Source organism: Dufourea novaeangliae, unplaced genomic scaffold, assembly GCF_001272555.1.
Source record: "Dufourea novaeangliae isolate 0120121106 unplaced genomic scaffold, ASM127255v1 scaffold16, whole genome shotgun sequence".
Lineage (NCBI taxonomy): Eukaryota > Metazoa > Arthropoda > Insecta > Hymenoptera > Halictidae > Dufourea > Dufourea novaeangliae.
In genome coordinates this window covers 3,752,367-3,771,610 of record NW_015373891.1, presented here as the reverse complement: position 1 = coordinate 3,771,610, position 19,244 = coordinate 3,752,367, and the positions used below count along the sequence as shown (strand labels likewise).

The following is a 19,244-nucleotide window of genomic DNA, read 5'->3' as shown; positions in this document are numbered from 1 at the left end:
TTATTACATCCCCTAAGTCCATCTTCTATAACTCACTCGTAGAAATAGGGCACACATATTCTCATTACTAGTCGAAACGGTAACACCCACAATCGGATTATATAGCATCGTGTGACGAAGATGGTGAACGGGACACATTGAAACAATGTGGATGATAGAGCCACAGGGGGATGCATCAGATGAACCTCAAAGTAATACCAAAACGTCGCAGAGTGTTAACCCTTTCCCATCAGAAAACTCAGTCACGGGTATCCCGTTAGTCCTAATTATTTTCTGTCGATGAGAATCTGACGGAAGATTCCTAGACGTGAAAGGGTTAGCAATTAGCCTCCAGAAGCATCACAGGCGAACTTACAAAGAGCTAGCGACGTTAAATATACCTCTGGCCCATTGTGCCGTTCCGCTGAACGTCTTTTAGGCAACGCATAATTCCCACAGAATCCCATTTACGGGTGGTTGATAGCTTCCGATTTCACGAATTTTCAGGAACCATGGAGGAACAGCCGAGATCGGGATAGACGGCCGCGTGACGGGTATCCTGCGGCCCGTGATGAAGCTCTCGGAATCCGGGATGCATTCCTACTCGAGAGGAGTGTCGCCGAGCCGGCCGGCGAGGCCTGGCTCATGCGACCGGCTTGTAAAGGAGCCGAGCCCGCGGAAGTCCGTGGAGTCGTTGTGCCTGCTGGAGGAGCCCGGTTCATCCAGGATGACAAAAAGGGACGAGGACTGGGGCAGCGAGCTGTCTACATTGGAACTGAAGCCACCGACCGGTTTCACGGACGCGCACGAGACCAGCGAGGCCGAGTGCGACATCGACATGAAGCTGAAGCTCCACAGGAAGAGGACGGGCTTTCCTTCTAACTCGCTCTCGAAATCGCCTAAAGACTTCACTATCACTGTCTAAGTGTTAATCAAATATCGTAAGCGAAAATACGATGCGAACCGAAAACGAAAGGTATATTAAATGAGAGTGAGACTGAGAGAGAGAGAGTGAGAGAGAGAGAGAGAGAGAGAGAGAGAGAGAGAGAGAGAGATGCGATATACGCACGTAAACGATTAACAAACAAATAACAAATATAAAGCCGCCAAGCATGATGAGTGTTAATTCAAAAGATAAGAAAAAAAAATTAATTGAAACTTGAGATACTTCCTCGCCGTTGAGATTGTCGGGATTTCCCCCGAACGCTTCTCTGTGGATGGATGACTGTCTTTCCGTGTAACTACCGTCGACGATCCATTTACAATAAAGAGGTATTTTTGTAAGAAAAATTGAAAATTGCTAATTATTATGGTACTTCTTCATTCGATCCTATCCCCGCATTATAGGTGTAATTCGTTTCACTTTTTTTTCTCTTGTTTAGTTTTGGTATTTTCGGTATTCACCTGGTCTATCGTTGTGTGGTTGAAGTCTTTTTCAAAATGGCTACCTCGAGGGAACGAAGAAGAAAGGCAGAGAAAATGGTAGGTTTTGTTTGAGGAATGGTACCAGAGTGATTTTACGGATGTATACAGTCTCACTGGTTGCATTGCAGTCACGATCGATTGCATTTCCGACGGACCAAGATAGTCGTTCGTTAAAATGACAATTCGTAGCTATAGACTGGACCATAAACGAGACGTCAATCAGCTTAATTGCCAACGCTTATCAGCCACGCGTCAGTCGCACATCCGTGAGACAGAAATACGATCCTGAACTGAATCTGGAGACGGAATTGCTACGTTTGAAGGGCGATAAACGGAACGTTTGAATCGATTAATATTCCAATGTAGAATATTTTAATCAATTAAAGTTTAATAATGTTTGACTATCAATACTGTATAAATCGTACATTGTAACAAAGCCCTTTGCCTTGTGTGGAAAATCTTTAACCTGTTAACGGGGAAATTTTAGGCCATCAACAGGCATCTGAACACAATTAAAGGTGAATAATTATAACCTTTAAACTACCACTAGTTGTTGTTGTTGTCTAGTGATAACTAGTGATGCCAACAACAACTACTGATAAGTAGCAATGCCAAAGTAATAACTAGTGAGTTAGAAGTATTACTCTACAAAATCTTACTACTCATTTTCATAAACAATACTATCTGGGTAGAGTAATAATTAAAGTCATACGTTTTCTAGTCAACGCATACATACTTATATTGTTTATGACTGGATTACGAATTTTTATACAAAATAACATGTTCTAAAGTAATTTATAAAGATCGGAGCAAATGTAGGAATTCATTTGTGGTGGCTGTAGCACCACGCACGCCAATGCATATTTTGCTTCTAAAAATTTCTCTTTCCTTTTCAACTCTGTTACGCTATTATTCTCTATTTCCTGTCTGCTGGTCGTACATTTGGTGACAGGCCCTTCACTAATTTCCAACGCATCCTTGAGAGCGTCGCCAGAGTTCTGGTTTTCGTTAGTCTCGGTCCTTCGCCTACCTCTTAGCTTTCTCTGTTTATGACTCTTTTCCGCTGTCCCTATTGCTGTCGCTGATTTCACAAGTTTTCCTTTTCTATTCTCTTTTCTTTTTCTCTCCCATATTTTTGCCTTTTCTAACTCCGAGGGATTTAGGAAATGCAGCGAGAGTAGGCAGTCGATGGTAAGCCTCCGAGGTTACAACACCAACACTGCACTAGTATTCGCGCTTACCGATTGTACTAAATAAATGAAGTGAGGACAATTTCTATTGTTTTATACCACCTTACCCACTTCACATTTTTCCACTTAAGTATCTCATTGGGTTCGGAATAAAATACAAATCTCGTCGGTTCTGATGAAAGTTTTGTGTTTTATTATATTCCGCAGAGTCTTATAGCCTATAAATTTGTGGGATTACAGGGAGTAGAGCAGTAATCAGCACGTTTCAGTGATACACAGTTTATTGATATACAAGTTCCTTGCGCTCGTGACAAAGTTCTGTCCAGAACCTCGGTATAGCCAGACTGACCGCGCTCGTCCTTACGCGCTCACTTAAAAAGGACGAAAAGAAAAGGACAGACAGAGTGAAGAGAAAGATAGATAACGTAGGGGAGGAAACCGTAAATGCCGGGAAACCCAGAGAAAGTGTCGAAATGGTAAAAAGGAGAAATCAAGGGTACAACAAGGACCGCACAAGCTGGTCGCCAAATGTGCACGGGCACTCGACCTTCACGGCGCCCTAAACGGGAAGTTAAAATTAAGACAGAGCAAAGCTTAACAAAGACGGACCTTTAGGAAAACCCAAAGACCCTCGATAAAAGTGACCGTAGCTGTAAGACCCCGGGTCTCGCCCGAACCTGGTTAGCAAATGTTCATGACAATAACCAGGCTCGCACGAGACCGTGAGAAACGCTAAAAACTAAATGTACAGAAACAATGGCGTGGTGGCAATCCTAAAGCCGCCACAAAGGCATAAAATCCGCAGTCTGTTAATAACAAAGACCTAAATAAACTTACCTGATCGTAATAAGGATAATATCCGGAGGCAGTCAACGTGTTAACAGTTCGAAAACCGCACATGACGCCTTGAAGATACCCATTTTACGGCTATTTTATGTCTAAGACGCCTTTAAGCCGTCTCCAAGGCGTGATTGGGCGTCATGTGCTATCTGGCAGACGGATCATAGAAACGGGATGATTAAAGACCATCACCACCAGTTGACCTCCAAGAATAGTAGAAACAATATTTAACAGTATCAGTCGTGAAAAATATCATAAAGACACTATACCCACCTTTAGATCAAAAGCAATCGGAAATAGGAATCATGGCGGGTAAAGATAAACGGAGAGAACGTAACATAAGAAATAAAAACCTTCCAATCGGTGGAACCATACGATCGATCAATGAAAACTACACTGTTGGTTTTTGATAGTAAGAAGTGTATATTACTACAAGAAGTGTATACTACTACAACATACTTGTGGTATCGGAAGAATGGGGATCTCGGGACGATGGGTTACGGGGCCAGGGTGGATGGATATGGGGCGGAGGTTCGCTACATTTCTACACGGCAGATACGTATACAACAAAGAAAAAACACACACACATATTTAGCTGTGACAATATTTGTTCGCATATCAATACGTGTCGTGTAGTCGCATTACCAAGATAGATTACAAGGGTTTTCGTTTAGAAAAAGGAGAAACGGAAACGGTTCCATCGGATCGCGGTGGATCACATCGAACGACCGGGGGTGCACGCAATCCCCATCGTTCCCTGTCTGTCTATAAAATTATCGTAAAATAGTGTCGTATGGCAATCGAACAACGTCGTGTATCGTTGATTCTCTAAAAAACGGAACGAACAAAAAGGAATGGAATGTCTCTGAAGGTTTCTGTTTGTTCTTTTTCTCTCGTCTTGTCGTCGTTTTGCTTGTCTCTGTTTGTTTTTTTAGTTCATTCATTTGATTTTCGGTGCTACGTGTCGTACTCATTTGTGTTCATCATTTTTGCAGCTTTTCTTTTTCCCCATACGAAAACAGAAAATCGAAGCGATTCCGCGTGAACGTGTTCGGCGGACGGTCGTCGTCGGCGGTGTGTCTCCTTTTTGCGCGATTATCGGAAAAAAGAAAATACTGGATGTGAGGTTCACGAGCAAGGTCAATTAGTCAAGAAAATCTTGAACGAACATCAATTCGACACTTAACATTGAGTATTTACGCAGGTAACTGGTTAACATTTATCTCAGTGTGTATACATCCATGCTAGCTTAGTATGTAATTGGTCAAGATACTGTAAAGGTGAAATGACATACGTATTTTTCTTTTTGTGCTTTCGCGGGTTTCCATCGGGATCCGTGGCGACGACAACTGAACGATCCCGAGCCCCGCGTGCTGCGGACTCGTTTCACGCGTATTTCGCCATGACGGTCACCGGTGACCGACGCAGAACGTGTTCCGTTCACTGGTGGCCGGTACACGTTAATGTAAAATATTGTAAAATAATGCAATTCGCGTGAACTTTTGTCTATGTTGTTCAACGAACGTACGTGTCGCGAGTTACAGAACACACCAGGCTCGAGTCTCGGTTGTTCTCTGTTTTTTTTTTTTACGTTCCTGCAGCGATTCGTCGAGCAGTTTTTGTACTATTTCGAATCGAAAGATCGCGTGGTGAACTGCCGATCGTATAATGGTTCTTGATCCCTTTAGGTATAGAAATCGTACATACATACGTAACTTACGTCAAGGAAAGTGTTCTCGAGTGTTCTCGAAAGTGTTCTGACTGTGTTAATGTACAGAAACGTTTAAGAATGCTATAAACTCAGCAATCGAGAGAAGATCTCAAAAACAGCGTCGCGACCACGTTTTGCCCTGTTTCTTCTTCCTTTTTTCCCTTCTTCCACGACACTTATCGCGCCAAACCGGAAGTTCAGCGCCGTTCGAAAGTTTCGCGGCTCGACGGAAACCCGCAGGTTAAGGATGCCATCGGATCCTCAACGATTAGGCCAATTAAATATATCAGTGGGGGCGAAACACATCGAAGATATTCGTTGCGCCGATCGTTTAGTGGGGCCGTTATTTTAAGCATATCTCGGGTAATAAGTCTCGGCGAGACATGATCCCGTCTTCGAGAGCGCTACGCAACGATCGGCTGGAACTTGATTATTAGCTTCTGTGACAATTAATTGGTTACATTAGCCATACACACATGATACATCACGGATACTTATTATAAACAGTTCTCTCTCTTATCGTAGGCCTGTGCGAATACTTGCATTTTTTAATGTCGCGCTCGATTGACTCGACCGCCAGACGTGGACGTAGAAACTTAACACGTCTGGATGGAAACAATTCAAAACCTCGAACACGACCACGTGAACGGAATAATTGTAATGTATATATATGTAACATATATATATATTTATATGTATGTATATTTATAGTCGTAAAAAACATCGTTTCGTCGCGATTTTCTTCCTATTTATCTCTTTTCTTCCGCTTTTTTTTTCTCTTTGTTTTGTTACTATTCGTTTGCTTTGTTTTGTTCTCAATTGCAGTGTTAGAGGGGCGTGGCTCTTTTACATTACACGCGCGCGGATTATCGATCTAAATAGGTGATATCGTTTCGATCGTGACATTTTTTACTTTAATCGCGTTAACGTCTATTAAACCCTCTGATTCCACAAGATGATATTTCGTCCCGTTAATTGTCCGATGACGTTTGGTCGGCTGTACGATCGAGCGTTCGACATTTCCTTCACCTTTCGTTCCGAAAATCGAGAGACTTTTGGAATTACAATTCGATTCCGAGCATTCGATCGCTCGGTGAACGTTCATCGTGTAGGATCTTCGTGTAGGCCTTAGAACTCTCTATGGATGCGTCTGCAGTCCGTTCATCGCAATTTTTCGTACATTTTCGATCGCGACAACCGATTAATCGAAGTAAGACAAATAGCATGGATTGCATTATTTCCCCCATAAGATCGTGCTTTGCCGACAATCGTATCGCAATTGTTCCCTTACCATTCCAGGGCGCTAGTCCTTTCCAATGAAAGTTATCGTAAAATCGTGTGAACTGTTGTGTAGGATCTGAGGCGTACAATCAGCCCGATTTTACAGAAGTAATATTCATGAGTACAGTGTATAGTATGATAGTCATGCCAACTTGGCCCTCGAAGTGAGTTCATACGACACCAAGAAACAGCGAAACATTTAACTCCTCGTGCAAAAATAAATAAAAATAAATTACAAACTAAATAGTTATCGATTTAATCAAGTGGATAAACAAATTATACGTATCATACAATTCTTCGCACGTCATTCTCCAATAAAAGCAGTCGGAATGTTCTCGAAAGCAGCATTTCTGCTCCCCTCCGCGTCAACTGAGCCAAACTATCCCCGCACTCGCGACAAATAATCAATTTTTTTACAAAAGAAAAATCACCACGATTCCCGAACATACACCAAATTTCGTTGAGCAATCGCACGTAAAATCGTCCGAAATAATCAAATTCGTTCGTACCAATGTCTGTTCGCATTCATCGACACGCGAGAACCCCTCGTGAAACGTTTTTTCTCCTCGCGTAGACGAACGGGCCTCCGTAAACGCAGCCACGATCTCGCAAACCCCAACCGCGTGGAAAGAACCCCCGAACGCATCGTGTACAGAGAAACAACGAGACGACGGAATCTGGGTATCGACGCGCGGTCAACGCGCCGCGTTCGCGAACGTTTTGAAACGAAAGAAAGGCAGAAAAAAAAAGAAAAGAAAACGAAACGCGAAACGTGTGTGCGTCCTCCATTACGATTGTGTTATGCTGACTAGACTCTAAATTATCATTGTATACACATCTATCGTTATTCCATCGCGTAGTTAATTCTATATAATATTTATAATAATGTGTGAACGACGCGCGACGGTGTAGATGCGCCCTCTCTCTCTCGTCGCGCACTTATCCTTGTCGTCGCGACGTTCACCATTTTACATATCCTGTATAGGTACATTCAGAGCTTACGGCTGTTTCTTATCGTAAAACACAGTGTTACATGGGGATCTCGCGTTCATTCGCCGACGAGATGTACAACAACCTGGCACACGAAGGGTACAGCCCCTGTCGTGCACGCGATACGTATGTACGCGATAGGAGGGACTGGAATGGCAGTGTTTCCGAAGTGGTTGCTCGCCCGCACCGCCAAACTATCACACTGCGTCGATTCAAACCTGGGCCCACGGATGTCGGTTGGGAGCTTGCGCCGTGCATCGCCGATCAAGTTATTCTCGAGCGGCGGGAAATCGGAAACGCGGATTACAGTTCTCTTTGCGGTGTGTAGTATAATCTTCGCGATCACATCTCACATATCATAAATATCTGAATATAATATATTTATATTTATATTTGCATTTATATTTATATTCATATATATATTTATATATTTAAAATAATATACTTCTCTCTTTCATTCTCTCTCATACACTCACATATATTCTCTCATTTATATAGGTATATACGATGCATTCCCTCGTGTGAATCCTTTGTCGTTCGTCACGTGATGCCTTTATGCAGTAACGGTCAAGTTTCCGTTCGCAAGTATAACTTGAATCTCCGACGCTCGTCGTCGTCGTTCATTTTTTTATGACTCTGTGGTATGTATCGGTGTGTGTACGGTTTTCGTGTGGGTGTGTGTGTTTATATATGTTTGTATATTTATATATGTATGCGATACATGTGTGCCAGACACGTCTTTGCACATCCCCAGAGTGCGTTTCACAAAACACCCGTCACGAACGAATCGGCTCGCTCGAGTCCGTGTTAATTCCCGTCTACATTTTATACCCCTAATTACAGCGAAACCGATAGCACACGCAATAATATATCGTATATGGTATAGACACCATCGTGACTTTCGTGTCTCGTAGGGAGGGATTCGCTGGATTTAAAATCGGTCCAGAGGAATTATCTACTTTCGCGATGGCTGCACCGCCTCGTCGCAACGAGAGGGCGGAGAGCATCGTTTCGTTTCTGTCCGGCGCGGGTTCTACGCGTCCGATCGTTGGCATACGCGATCGAACTGATCGTTGGATCGAACCGATCGTTGGACCGAATCGATCGTTGGATCGATTCTCCCCTTCCCGATCTTTGATCACGTAAATATAGTAGATTCACTCGTTTCAAGAGTGTAAAAATCATCGAAAGATGGAATCGACGGTGGGTAACCAAAAGGGGAGAGAAAAAACTCGATCGCGTTCCATCCGATCTCGATGGATGCTCCCTCACGCCGGACGTCGGCTCGGTTTCTCTGATTCGCCGGGAGCGCCCGCGAGCGGCTCCAGACAGTTTACATCGGTTCACGGAATTTAATCGCGAATGTCTCTGATAAAATTCATCCAATCCGTTTACGCGGAAGTTTGGAACGTACGTTTTTCGTCGGATCGTTTGGTTGAATGTGAGGAGAAGCCGGGGATCGAAGGATCGAAACTTCGACTGTTGCACTGATTTTTCATGCACGTGGCATCTTCAAATATATTCTTTATCTTCAAGTCTGTGTGTATCTCTGGTAGTAAGTTTCTATTGTATCTACATAATCGATCGAAATACTTGGGTTGTATGACGACACGAGAAGATCTTCGAGGTTTTATGATCGACAGAATGTGCCTTAACATTTCATTCTCTCGATCAGAAGATGCTTTCGTGGATCTTCGATTGAATACACAAGTATTTCGATCGTTATCCTTTTTCGAGAATGAAGGTTTAATGTTTCATTCTCTCGCCACCGGTATATATTATTCTGCATCCTCTTTCTGTCTCCCCAACCGGTCCGTTATGTTTCTTAGCTTCGTCGACGTGTGAAAAAGATAGCAAGAAATACGGTCGATCCTTCCAGATCAACCCCGAGTATTTGCCTTCTATCTTTCCAGCATGCGGACTATACTTATGCCTTAAGTTTTACGCGAGTCTTCCCCGGGGTTGTTCGCTGGGCTCTTACGAATTGAAGATCGACGTTCGGGTTTCCGGTGAGAGTACAAGTTGCCGAACGTTCGACAGATACATACACAGACGTACTCCCACCTTTGGTCCCTCGTGTCGATCCTCACCCAGGAGACGACGCGCTGTTACTTTAACGTTACATCGATACTGATAGTTAAAACTGACAACGAGTTAAGATCGCCTTGATACAAGCGGCTTATTAGCACGGACACGGATACATACATGCACACATATATTTCTTTTTCTTTTTTTTTTTTTCTTTTTAAAGATTTTTCTGTCCTGTCGATGATGATCGTTAATGAAATTGTTGGGGTACACTGGCTGTCCTCGACCGAGTTCGATCTATAAGTCGAAATATTTCGTAGAAAACGAGGGTTACGGGGGTAGGGGTGTAAGGGTGTCGCGGCGCTCGTCCGCAGGCAGTTTTCGTTTCCGTTTATCACGCAATTTGTTAACTTATCAGCGTACGTTTTTGTATATCTTAAGAATCCTAGATGAGAACAGTCTTTGGTAAAAATGATCTCGCGTGTCGATGGTAAAAATGATCTCGCGTGTGGCTGGAAAAGGAACTCGCGGCTAGAATGAAACGTATTCGCGTGTATATATAATGTTCGTTTTATCACAATATGAAAGGGATTCGCGCGATCATACGGAATCGTCGCCGGTCACCGAGCATCACCGAGCGCGATCACGAGATCAGAGAACCGTGAATTATCGAACGATTAAGATTGTCGTCGCCGTGGATATTCATCCGTTTCTCGCGCGTCTCGACGATCGATCGGCCGGAAGAAATCGTGGGGAACACTGGCCGAGAATTGTCGCGTTCAGACCCGATACTCCTGTCGTTCCCGTCAATCGATCGATTCTTAATTATTTAGAGACATACTGGAGGGAAAGTAGTATCGATCACTCTCTTACTCTGTCTAGACACGGATGTATAGAATGTTCATACACAGATATTACACGTAACTGTCTCTTTACACGTCGATCGGTGATTAGTTTCCATTAATTCGATAGCAATCGAGTTCTGTGATTTGTTTAGTTAGCCGTTTTATTTGATTACGTTTACATCGTCGAGCGTTCGCACGTTTTCGCACGACTTTGATCCTATCCACCTCGTTCCTTCCGTTCAAAGTCGAGCGAACCGTGCTCGCCGCTCGATTCGACCGTTTTGGATCCTCAATTCCTTGTGACATCGCATATCTAAAATGTGGCGGAAAGAGAGAAAGAGGTGCAAAAGGGGCGGCTATTGTTAATTCTTTTTCGACCAGGTCCAATCCCTTTGTACGCGATAACCACCAGATAAACAGGCTCTAACTGTTCATACCATAACGGAACGTGTGCAACGGAACGATTCCGATCGAACGATCCCCGGCTCGTCGACGAAACCAGAGAGAAAACACTTAAAACGAAACGAGGGCGAATATAAGCGATTCTTTGGTAAAGAAGTGGTCGAATTATCGAACTTATCATAAAACGTAGTACACGTACATGTCTCTATACGCATTCTTATGGCCGTGCGTTAGTGTAAATGTGTAGATGTGGGTATGTTATACGCGTGTGTATATAAAGAAAACAAGGAAGTGTACACATACACGATGAAACAACGATCGACTGGGCCGGGGGCCCGGTGAGCGTGACCCACGCAACAAAAGTGGTTTAATGTTTTGGCACCCAAGCGCGACCAGAGACCGGGTCCCCGACTCGCCCCTATGGCGCGTGCACGCGTACCCTTCTCTCCTGTCTCGTATTTTCTCGTGTTCGCCCGCTAGCGTGTACGCGTGCACCTATTTATGGGAATGATTAATATTTATGATCGAGTCACCGTCCTTCCGTTTTCTTATTTTTGTTTATTTTTTTTTTTCGTTTTTGTGCGAAGACGTGTCCAATCTGGTCACTCCATGCGACGGACCCTGCGTTTGGGAATAGAGAAGAAGACACGTATGTAAATAATTCTGTGATTATTTGGTTGGGTATCGTTTGGGGCATGCAGGTAAATCCTTAAAATCCAAGATCACGGTGGGGATCTGGTTCCTTCGACCGCTCGGGTCGTGTGTCTCTGTGTACCTTGGGCGAGTCGAGTGTTTGTTTCTCGTGTCAGGGGGACAGAAGTGCTGCTTGAAGTAACGTAAAGGCTGATTTTCAAAGTGTACTAGAGACTGGAGGATATACTTAAAGCTGCTTTGAAAGTACTTAGATGGAATTGTTTGTAGAGATGTTGGATCAAGAATGTCGCGTTCAAATGTTTGAGTTGTAGGGTCAAGTCTTCTTTTTTTTTAATAGAGATACCCGTGGGAGTTGAGAACTTCATATATATTTATATATTTACTCATTCAAAATGAGATATACTTTGTATTCATGACTAGAATTTTTTTTATCTTCTACTCGTCATTGAAACTTGTTATGTTAAGTTATCAGTTGAGATTTATCGATCGATTGACTATATCGTCCACTAACTTTTCATTCTTAATCTATTCACATTCCAATGAAATTCCTCTTTATCGACTTTGATTATGCTTTTCTGTTACGAAACGTTACTCACGAGGAGAGCAGCCCAAGTGATTTGTCAATATTTCTGAAGTATCAAACCTCCAGAAAATTATTACTCAAAAGGCTTCTGGACAACCTTTTATCATTAACTTAAGTAACCCGAGCTCTATAACCCTGTAAAAGCTAATTTAAATATCGTCGTATCACATCGGGTACTTTCTCCATTGGGTCATAGATCCCTCCTCGTTTGGACAATCAATTTGGCTGGCTCCGATCGCACAGGATAAATCGGGACACGGTTAAGGGTGACGAGTTACTCACAGAATTAGGATTACACTTCGGACAGTGTGGAGCTCGATCGGTTACAGCGGCTCGGACCGGCTCGAGGAGGCACTGCAACCGAAGATCAGCAGGCATCATTGAGGCAACATCTTGCAGCTGGTCTCCATACCTTCTGGCGGCACGCGCATGTTGCCGTTAGTGACGTATCCGTTCGCGTCAACGATCACGGAGACGCTTCCCGGAGGATTGTGATAACTCACGTTTCGATGGGTCATCACAACGCCCTTCTCGTGCTCGTCACCTGCCTGCGTGGACAAACAACTCTCGCTGCTTCTGCTGCTGCACGGCTCCATTGAGTGATCGACTCGAATCGGAATCGTATAATTGGACATCGAGTTCACCTCGACTGTCGCGTACTCGCGGATCATCGTCGGTTTCGGTGAGTAATCCATTTGCATCTGTTGCATCGACGAGGTTGGCACGTCGGCCGGATCCAACACCGTGGAGACGTGACCGTTAGCCATGGCGTATAAATCCGGCTCCTCGTAGCCTTTCGACGACAGCATGGCTTCCATGCATTGGTACAGCAGCATGTAATCCTCCTATTAAGCAAGGAAAATGAATTCGTTAAAATGTGCGCAGTAGTATGTAAACGATAGATCACGGCAGCCATCTTTGTATACGCTGTGTGAGTTAGGGGAAGAGGAATCATTGACGACCCGCGTAGCTTACAGCTAGAGGATACTACTAAGTAGTCATCGATTTTGACACAATTTAAAATGGTCAAGGTAGATCGAACATAAACAGACAGGCCTCCAAATGTTCTGCATGGGCCCTAACAATCGAGATTTTAAAGTTGCATGCACTCTTATTCTTAATTAGAAAAGAGTATATGGTATCATATATGTAAACCAAAGTTTTTGTTAATTCAAATAAAGACATCACGAAATATTATAAACCTGAAACCCTAAAATTTCAATTGTTAGGACCTATTTGAAAGAACGCGCGACGTAGCCGTATTAGGGAAATTAATTCGGGAATTTCATTGAAAGAGGAAGAGCATATTTTACTCCGGAATACGAGTTGAACAGAAATAATTCTGTGTCATTCTGATGCAAAAATACATAATTCAGATGGAGAAAACTGAACGAGCAGACGGCATAAATAACATGAGGACGAATTTGAATATCGGAAGACTTTGCTACGAGAAGCAGCTGCCCTTGGCCTAGATTAAAATGTACATTCTTATGTAAAAGTACGTAATTGGCAACAGAACGAATACGATATGCCTTATATAACCTGAAAAAAACAATCTGAAACCTACCTTTGACCGGAATATTCCAGGTCGTTTCATATACAACAGCTTCGCGAACATGTAAATGTCGGCGCACTTCTCGAATTCCATTTGTTTGTTCAAAGTTGTAAGGAGGATAAAAGCCGCAGCCTCGACTCCGCCATACCTAAAAGAAGCGATCATTGATGTTACATCCACTATGAAGACACGTGACAACCTCTGTAAACCTCCAACAAAATTACCTATCCATCACGATAATAGGACCGTTCTGATAGTCCCGGTAAAAATCGTGGATCAGAGTGACGAGCGGTCGTGGATTGGTGTTGTGCGGCCAGAAACAGGGATTGGATCGCGGTCCTTGGACGATTTTGGCGCTCAGTTCGTAATCGTCTTGCAAAGATCGAACCGCAACCTCGCGGAGAATTATTCCATTCGCGGTTTCTTTGATTCCGCAGTATCGTACGCGGAAAGTCTCAGACTCCAAATCGTTCCCTTCGGTCGGCCAAAATTCAGGATACTCCTGAAAGTGAACAACTACACTTAGAATCCATTCCCCTTATTTAAAAAAAAAAAAAAATCATTCGGATGATACTATAGATCGCTTACTTGATTACATTCGGTTAACATGACTACGGTCTGCGCATTGTAGTCCCACATCATCTGCCAGAATTCCGTGATCGTGTTCTTCATGGGATGCTGGGTGACAATGAACTCGCGATTACGATGAAAACCTGCAACATGAGATTAAGGTTATCCTCCATATCACCTATTGACTATCTGAAAACAATTAGATATGATAATTTTTTTATTGTATTGACTGTCTGAAAGTAGTTGAACATGATAATTTACCGGCAATCCACGTGGCGTTGATATAGTCGCTGCCATCGATGCCAGGTTTCGGTGTTAAGTGTACGCGAGCAGTCTCGATGGAAATCACGTCCTGATTGCGATTCTTGTGGAGGTTGCAGGGCTTGATCGCTGACACCAAATTGAACTCCTTCGGTTTCCAGGAAGTTACCAACTAGATGCAATTGATTACAATTCAATTAGAAAGTTTAATTACCCCAGAACACTTTACTGCTAGTAGAACTTAGACATAATTGTACCTTATACTGTACTTCGAGGTTGTTCCAAGCATCGGTATTATTATTGTTAGGGTTCAGTATGTCTTGAACGTATCCCAGCAAGTTATTCTCGTTGATATAGGTGTCGCCGCTTTCGATAGCCTCTTGTAGAGCGTGATGGATGAACACGTATTGTTCCTCGGTCTGAACAAGGTAATCTCGCTGCGTGCGGATGTGTTTCAAGAATCCAAATATGTTCACCTCGTTTTTGCACTTGGCCTGCTTCAGCATAGCGTCGATGACGATGTAGGTGCCAGTGCGCCCAACGCCAGCACTAGAACAAGAAACAAAATTCAATTAACGAACTACCTCTTTTTATCTTCCATTCGGATCCTTCTTCGAACTTCCGCCTGATCTTACCTGCAATGGACGACTATCGGTCCAGCATCCGGAGGATTGGCATTGGAAGATTTCCGGATAAAGCTCAAAACCGGTAGAGGGTGTTCTGGCACTCCGTGGTCGGGCCATCCGGTGTAATGGTATTGCCAGACGACACGTTCTCCCATGTTGACTCCGTTCTTCTTCTTCTTCACCTGTGGTGATAGATTCGACTTCGAAAATTGAATAAAACGTATTACCACTGAAGACGCGTTCCGTTTATTATATAGAGACCAACCTTTAGATGACGAATCTGAAGAGTACGTATGGTGTAGGTTGCCATCACATCCTCCCGGAGCAGAGTCACCTGAATGTAACCGAAAGTCTCGGATCCCTTCTTAGGCCAGTACATATCACATTTTTTCTGCAATTCACGCAAACACGTACAACTTATTATATATCCGTCCATTCGCACCAAATTCGGCATTCCATAAAGATATACTTACACGTCCACGTTCGACGAGATTCGTGATCATCACGATGATCGACACTCTCTGTTCCCACACCATGCTCCAGAACCCGCCGAAAGTCGGCGGCAATGGACCCTGTGTGCCGATATAAGCCCTTGCACGCTGCCAACCATCGATGTAATTTGCGTTCACGTAATCTTGACTCTTTTTCGGTTGTCCTCCGCCGCATGCTATCTATAATCCTTGAAACAATCGTATTTACAATAATTCGATAATACCCAGGCGATTATTACTAGTACAGTGGGAAACAACGCTGTATAGTCTGCGTTTATTTCTATTCCACAGATTCTCATCTATATTGTGCTATAAAAATGATAAAAAAATGTCTATGCATTTTCTATCGACAACAGCTTTACCGATAATCTCCAACGTTTTAATTTCAATGAATAAGCAAAATTCTAATCCTTCCGTAATCATATCAACATAAAACATATATTACAGTACTCATTGTTCCATAACCATCAATACCGTTGTCGGATTATCTCGAAGACATCCCTACACCAACCGAAGGGGCTAATTAGATTCAGAAAATCCGTGGCTGGACGTAGGAGATTTCGATCGACCAGGTGATCAAGCATCTGTCTCCCCCACCCCGTTCTCCACCCCCTTACGCCCCGTCTCTCGCGATCCTCCTCTCGCTGATAGGCATTAACGAGCAGTCCCGCGAAGCAACTGTGACCTCATTGTCGGAGTGCCACCGGTCACTCACATTAAAAGCGAACGGAGAGCTGCTCGTTTAATCCGATAACATTGCGAACAGCGGACCGGGGCGACTGCTCGCTGCGTCGTCGTGAATTTCGAGCCGACTCGCGATCACGCGTACGGTTCACTTGAATTCCACGATGGTTCTTATCGGGGAACGGGTCGTGGTATCTTATCGGTGCAAAATCACGAGAGAGTTTCGTTTTCGCTTCTTTCCGTTCGTGTTAACTGATAAATTGCATCGGCGACGCGACGACTTCACGTGGCAGCCTGGAAAGGACGAAGGGGGATGCATCGTGCAGATTAAACGTCTGCATGCGATTTTAAAAAATATGTATTTCCACGAACAGATACGGCTTTCAGTATTTGTCGTCTTGGCGGTTTAATATATTTTTCGATAAGCTTACGATTAATCATTCCAGTATTGAGCGCAGACTGAGGTTAATAGCTGCCGTACTTAACCTTGCTACGGTCCTCGGATCAGCAATCTAGTTGAAATATTGACGAGGATAGAGATACACGTTTTCAAATAACACTATGTGCGATCAGGTCGAACAATATTGAAGTGTTTGAACAATATTGGAAATCGGAAAATATGATTTGGTCGAAGTGGGTCAGAAGAACGTACCAGGATTAAATTGATATTGCGATTTTATTTGATCGCATTTGCGCGGAATATAGCTTTTGTCAGAGAAGTGACAAAATTGTTGAAAATTGAGGGCATCTATATCCGGTACTAGATACTGTAATAATTGTTCTGTATCAATAAAGATTTCCGATGGAAAAATCGACATTACTTTTTTATACACTTAATACTTCGATGAATCAATATTATTATCTGTACCGATAAGTAAGCTGCTATATTCGTTTAAAAACAGCATTATAATCTAAATTTGCAGTATCTTTATACAGGCTTTTACTTTCAAGTTATAATAATTGAATATTATTCAAGGGGCATGGTATTATAATTCCTAGAGAAATAGATATTAAAAACCACAATATTTGTTCAAATTTAGGAAAACCATTGGACCAGGTACATTTACTAAACCTTCGACCAAATATAGTAGAATCATTACATTGTTATACCTAATATAGCACTAGAATGCCTTTCGATGGTTTGATGACGGCGTAATGATTTCATATTCTAGCACCGGCGTGTAACCAGTCCTCGAGTGTTTCGGTACTTTCGTGTTCTAATACACTTGAGCGTTTCAGTACGTTAATGCTTGAATATTCTAGTGCTTCAGTACTCTGATTATGAGTGCATAAGTGCTCCGACGTTCTAGCGCTTCGGTGCGCGAGAACTTGGTACACCAGAATTCTACAATTCACTATTTCCCTGTACGTATCAAACGGTTTATACGTCGATCGAGCAACGAAGACACGAAGCGACTCAAAGCAATTAACGAGTCGAATCAAATAAACGTTCATTTGAAGGTTGGACGCAGTTCATCGAATTTCACAAATCCCCGAGCAATCGTCTAGGTTCAGCTAGTTTCATGAATCACTTGAAAGCTACCGCGATTCTAGCGGTTAGAAAGCGAGATCGGGAACAATTTCAGCTCCATTGGAGGCCGTTACCACGCGAGGTCGGCCGCTGTTGCGACGATTGCGGACTTCCGATACGCTCGATCACAATTGTCGCATCGTGACGTCTCTGTCGTGACGAAGGTGAAATGTTCGTCGATTCACTTGATTGATTCGATCGACGACGAACAAACGAAAGGGACCATCCGATTCCGCTGGAAGGAAAGAAATCGTCGAGAAGTAATTGATTCGACGAAGACACCTCCGATCGCGATTTAGCGGAAGGTAACGCGCGATCACAATTGTTGCATTGTGACGACGTTGACGCGATGAAAGTGAAACATCCGTCGTCTTAAACAATCAACAATGAAAGGCGAAGAGGACAGTCGTGTTACACAGAATCGAAGAAACTCATCCAATGGGGAAGCAATCATTTCGACCAAGACATCTTCGATCGCAACTTAACAGAAAATAACGCCAGATCACAGATGCAACATTGTGATGACTTTGTTGTGGCGAAGGTGAAACATCCGACGTCTTAATTAATCAACAATGAAAGGCCGTATCAAAGGAATTCGTCGAATTGGGAAGCAATTATTTCGACGAAGACGCCTCCGATCGCAACTTAACAGAAAGTAACGCCAGATCACAGATGCAGCATTGTGATGACTCTGGTGTGGCGAAGATGAAACATCATTCGACTCGCTCGATCGACTATGAAAGGCGAATGCAACAGTCTGAGTACACCGAGACAAAGAAAATCGTTGAATTGGGAAGTAGTGGACTCAGATTAAAGGCAGCTTTAATCGATCGATCGAGATGATGGTCCAATTGCACCGACACGAAGGGAATCGTCGAATTGGGTAGCAACCGACTCGGCGAAGAAAGCTTCGATCGCGGTTGGGTGGAAGATAACGGCGACGGCGTCCGCAACAGTTGGCGTGACCCGAGTAAAATTAAACGGACCGATGTATCACCAGGATGAAAGGGAAACTCGTGGCCGTCTAAAATAGAATCCAGCGCCGGGCGGGAAGAAAAACAGGGGCTGCATGGACCTGTCAAAACCGCACGCGGAGAGGATCGAAATAAATTTTTTCCAGAGATCCAGTGTTCCACGATCTCGACGTTCCGACATTCTTGCGTTCGATGGCTGTAGTATATCAGTGCCCTGGCATTCCGGAGTTTCTGTACTCTGTGTTCTGATATTTTTAAAAACACATCGATAGGATAGATTTCAGATTTGTTTTTCGACGGTTATTGAAATCGTAGAGGCTGTTATTATTGGAATTTATGTTAACGTTGATGGTTCTAGTGATAATATCCGACTACTGTAGGAATTCCGATTACCTGCAGTTATGCATTAAATAGGAACTTAATTACGCAAGAACGTTTACGTTAAAAATTGCAGCATGGATTTAATACTTTGTAGTCTCGCTATTTGTAAGTCTGCATAATTTCTCTTTACCGAATTAAAAAGTTACACTACCGTATGCAACTGATATTTCAACATAAAGGATTTTCAATATTTCCTGCAATTTCGTACTTCAGGTGTTTCGATACTCTACCTTTGCAGTGAAA

At 43.3% G+C, this 19,244-nt stretch overlaps 2 protein-coding genes across 2 annotated transcripts in view; one reads left to right on the top strand and one right to left on the bottom strand.

Moving 5' to 3' along the window:
• LOC107187797 (Down syndrome cell adhesion molecule-like protein Dscam2) overlaps positions 1-904 on the top strand; it is a 119,286-nt gene extending 118,382 nt beyond the window's left edge. The window contains exon 27 of the mRNA XM_015575974.1: positions 487-904. Coding sequence (XP_015431460.1) covers positions 487-904 — 418 coding nt within the window. The remainder of the gene's footprint in view (positions 1-486) is intronic.
• Positions 905-11,252: 10,348 nt separating this feature from the next.
• The window catches only part of LOC107188982 (tyrosine-protein phosphatase 99A-like), a 313,066-nt gene continuing 305,074 nt past the window's right edge, over positions 11,253-19,244 (bottom strand). Inside the window, 11 exon segments of the mRNA XM_015577398.1 lie at positions 11,253-11,312; positions 12,211-12,773; positions 13,496-13,631; positions 13,708-13,985; positions 14,072-14,196; positions 14,315-14,486; positions 14,572-14,863; positions 14,950-15,122; positions 15,206-15,331; positions 15,414-15,619; positions 17,238-17,245. Coding sequence (XP_015432884.1) covers positions 12,306-12,773; positions 13,496-13,631; positions 13,708-13,985; positions 14,072-14,196; positions 14,315-14,486; positions 14,572-14,863; positions 14,950-15,122; positions 15,206-15,331; positions 15,414-15,619; positions 17,238-17,245 — 1,984 coding nt within the window. The 3' untranslated portion in view covers positions 11,253-11,312; positions 12,211-12,305.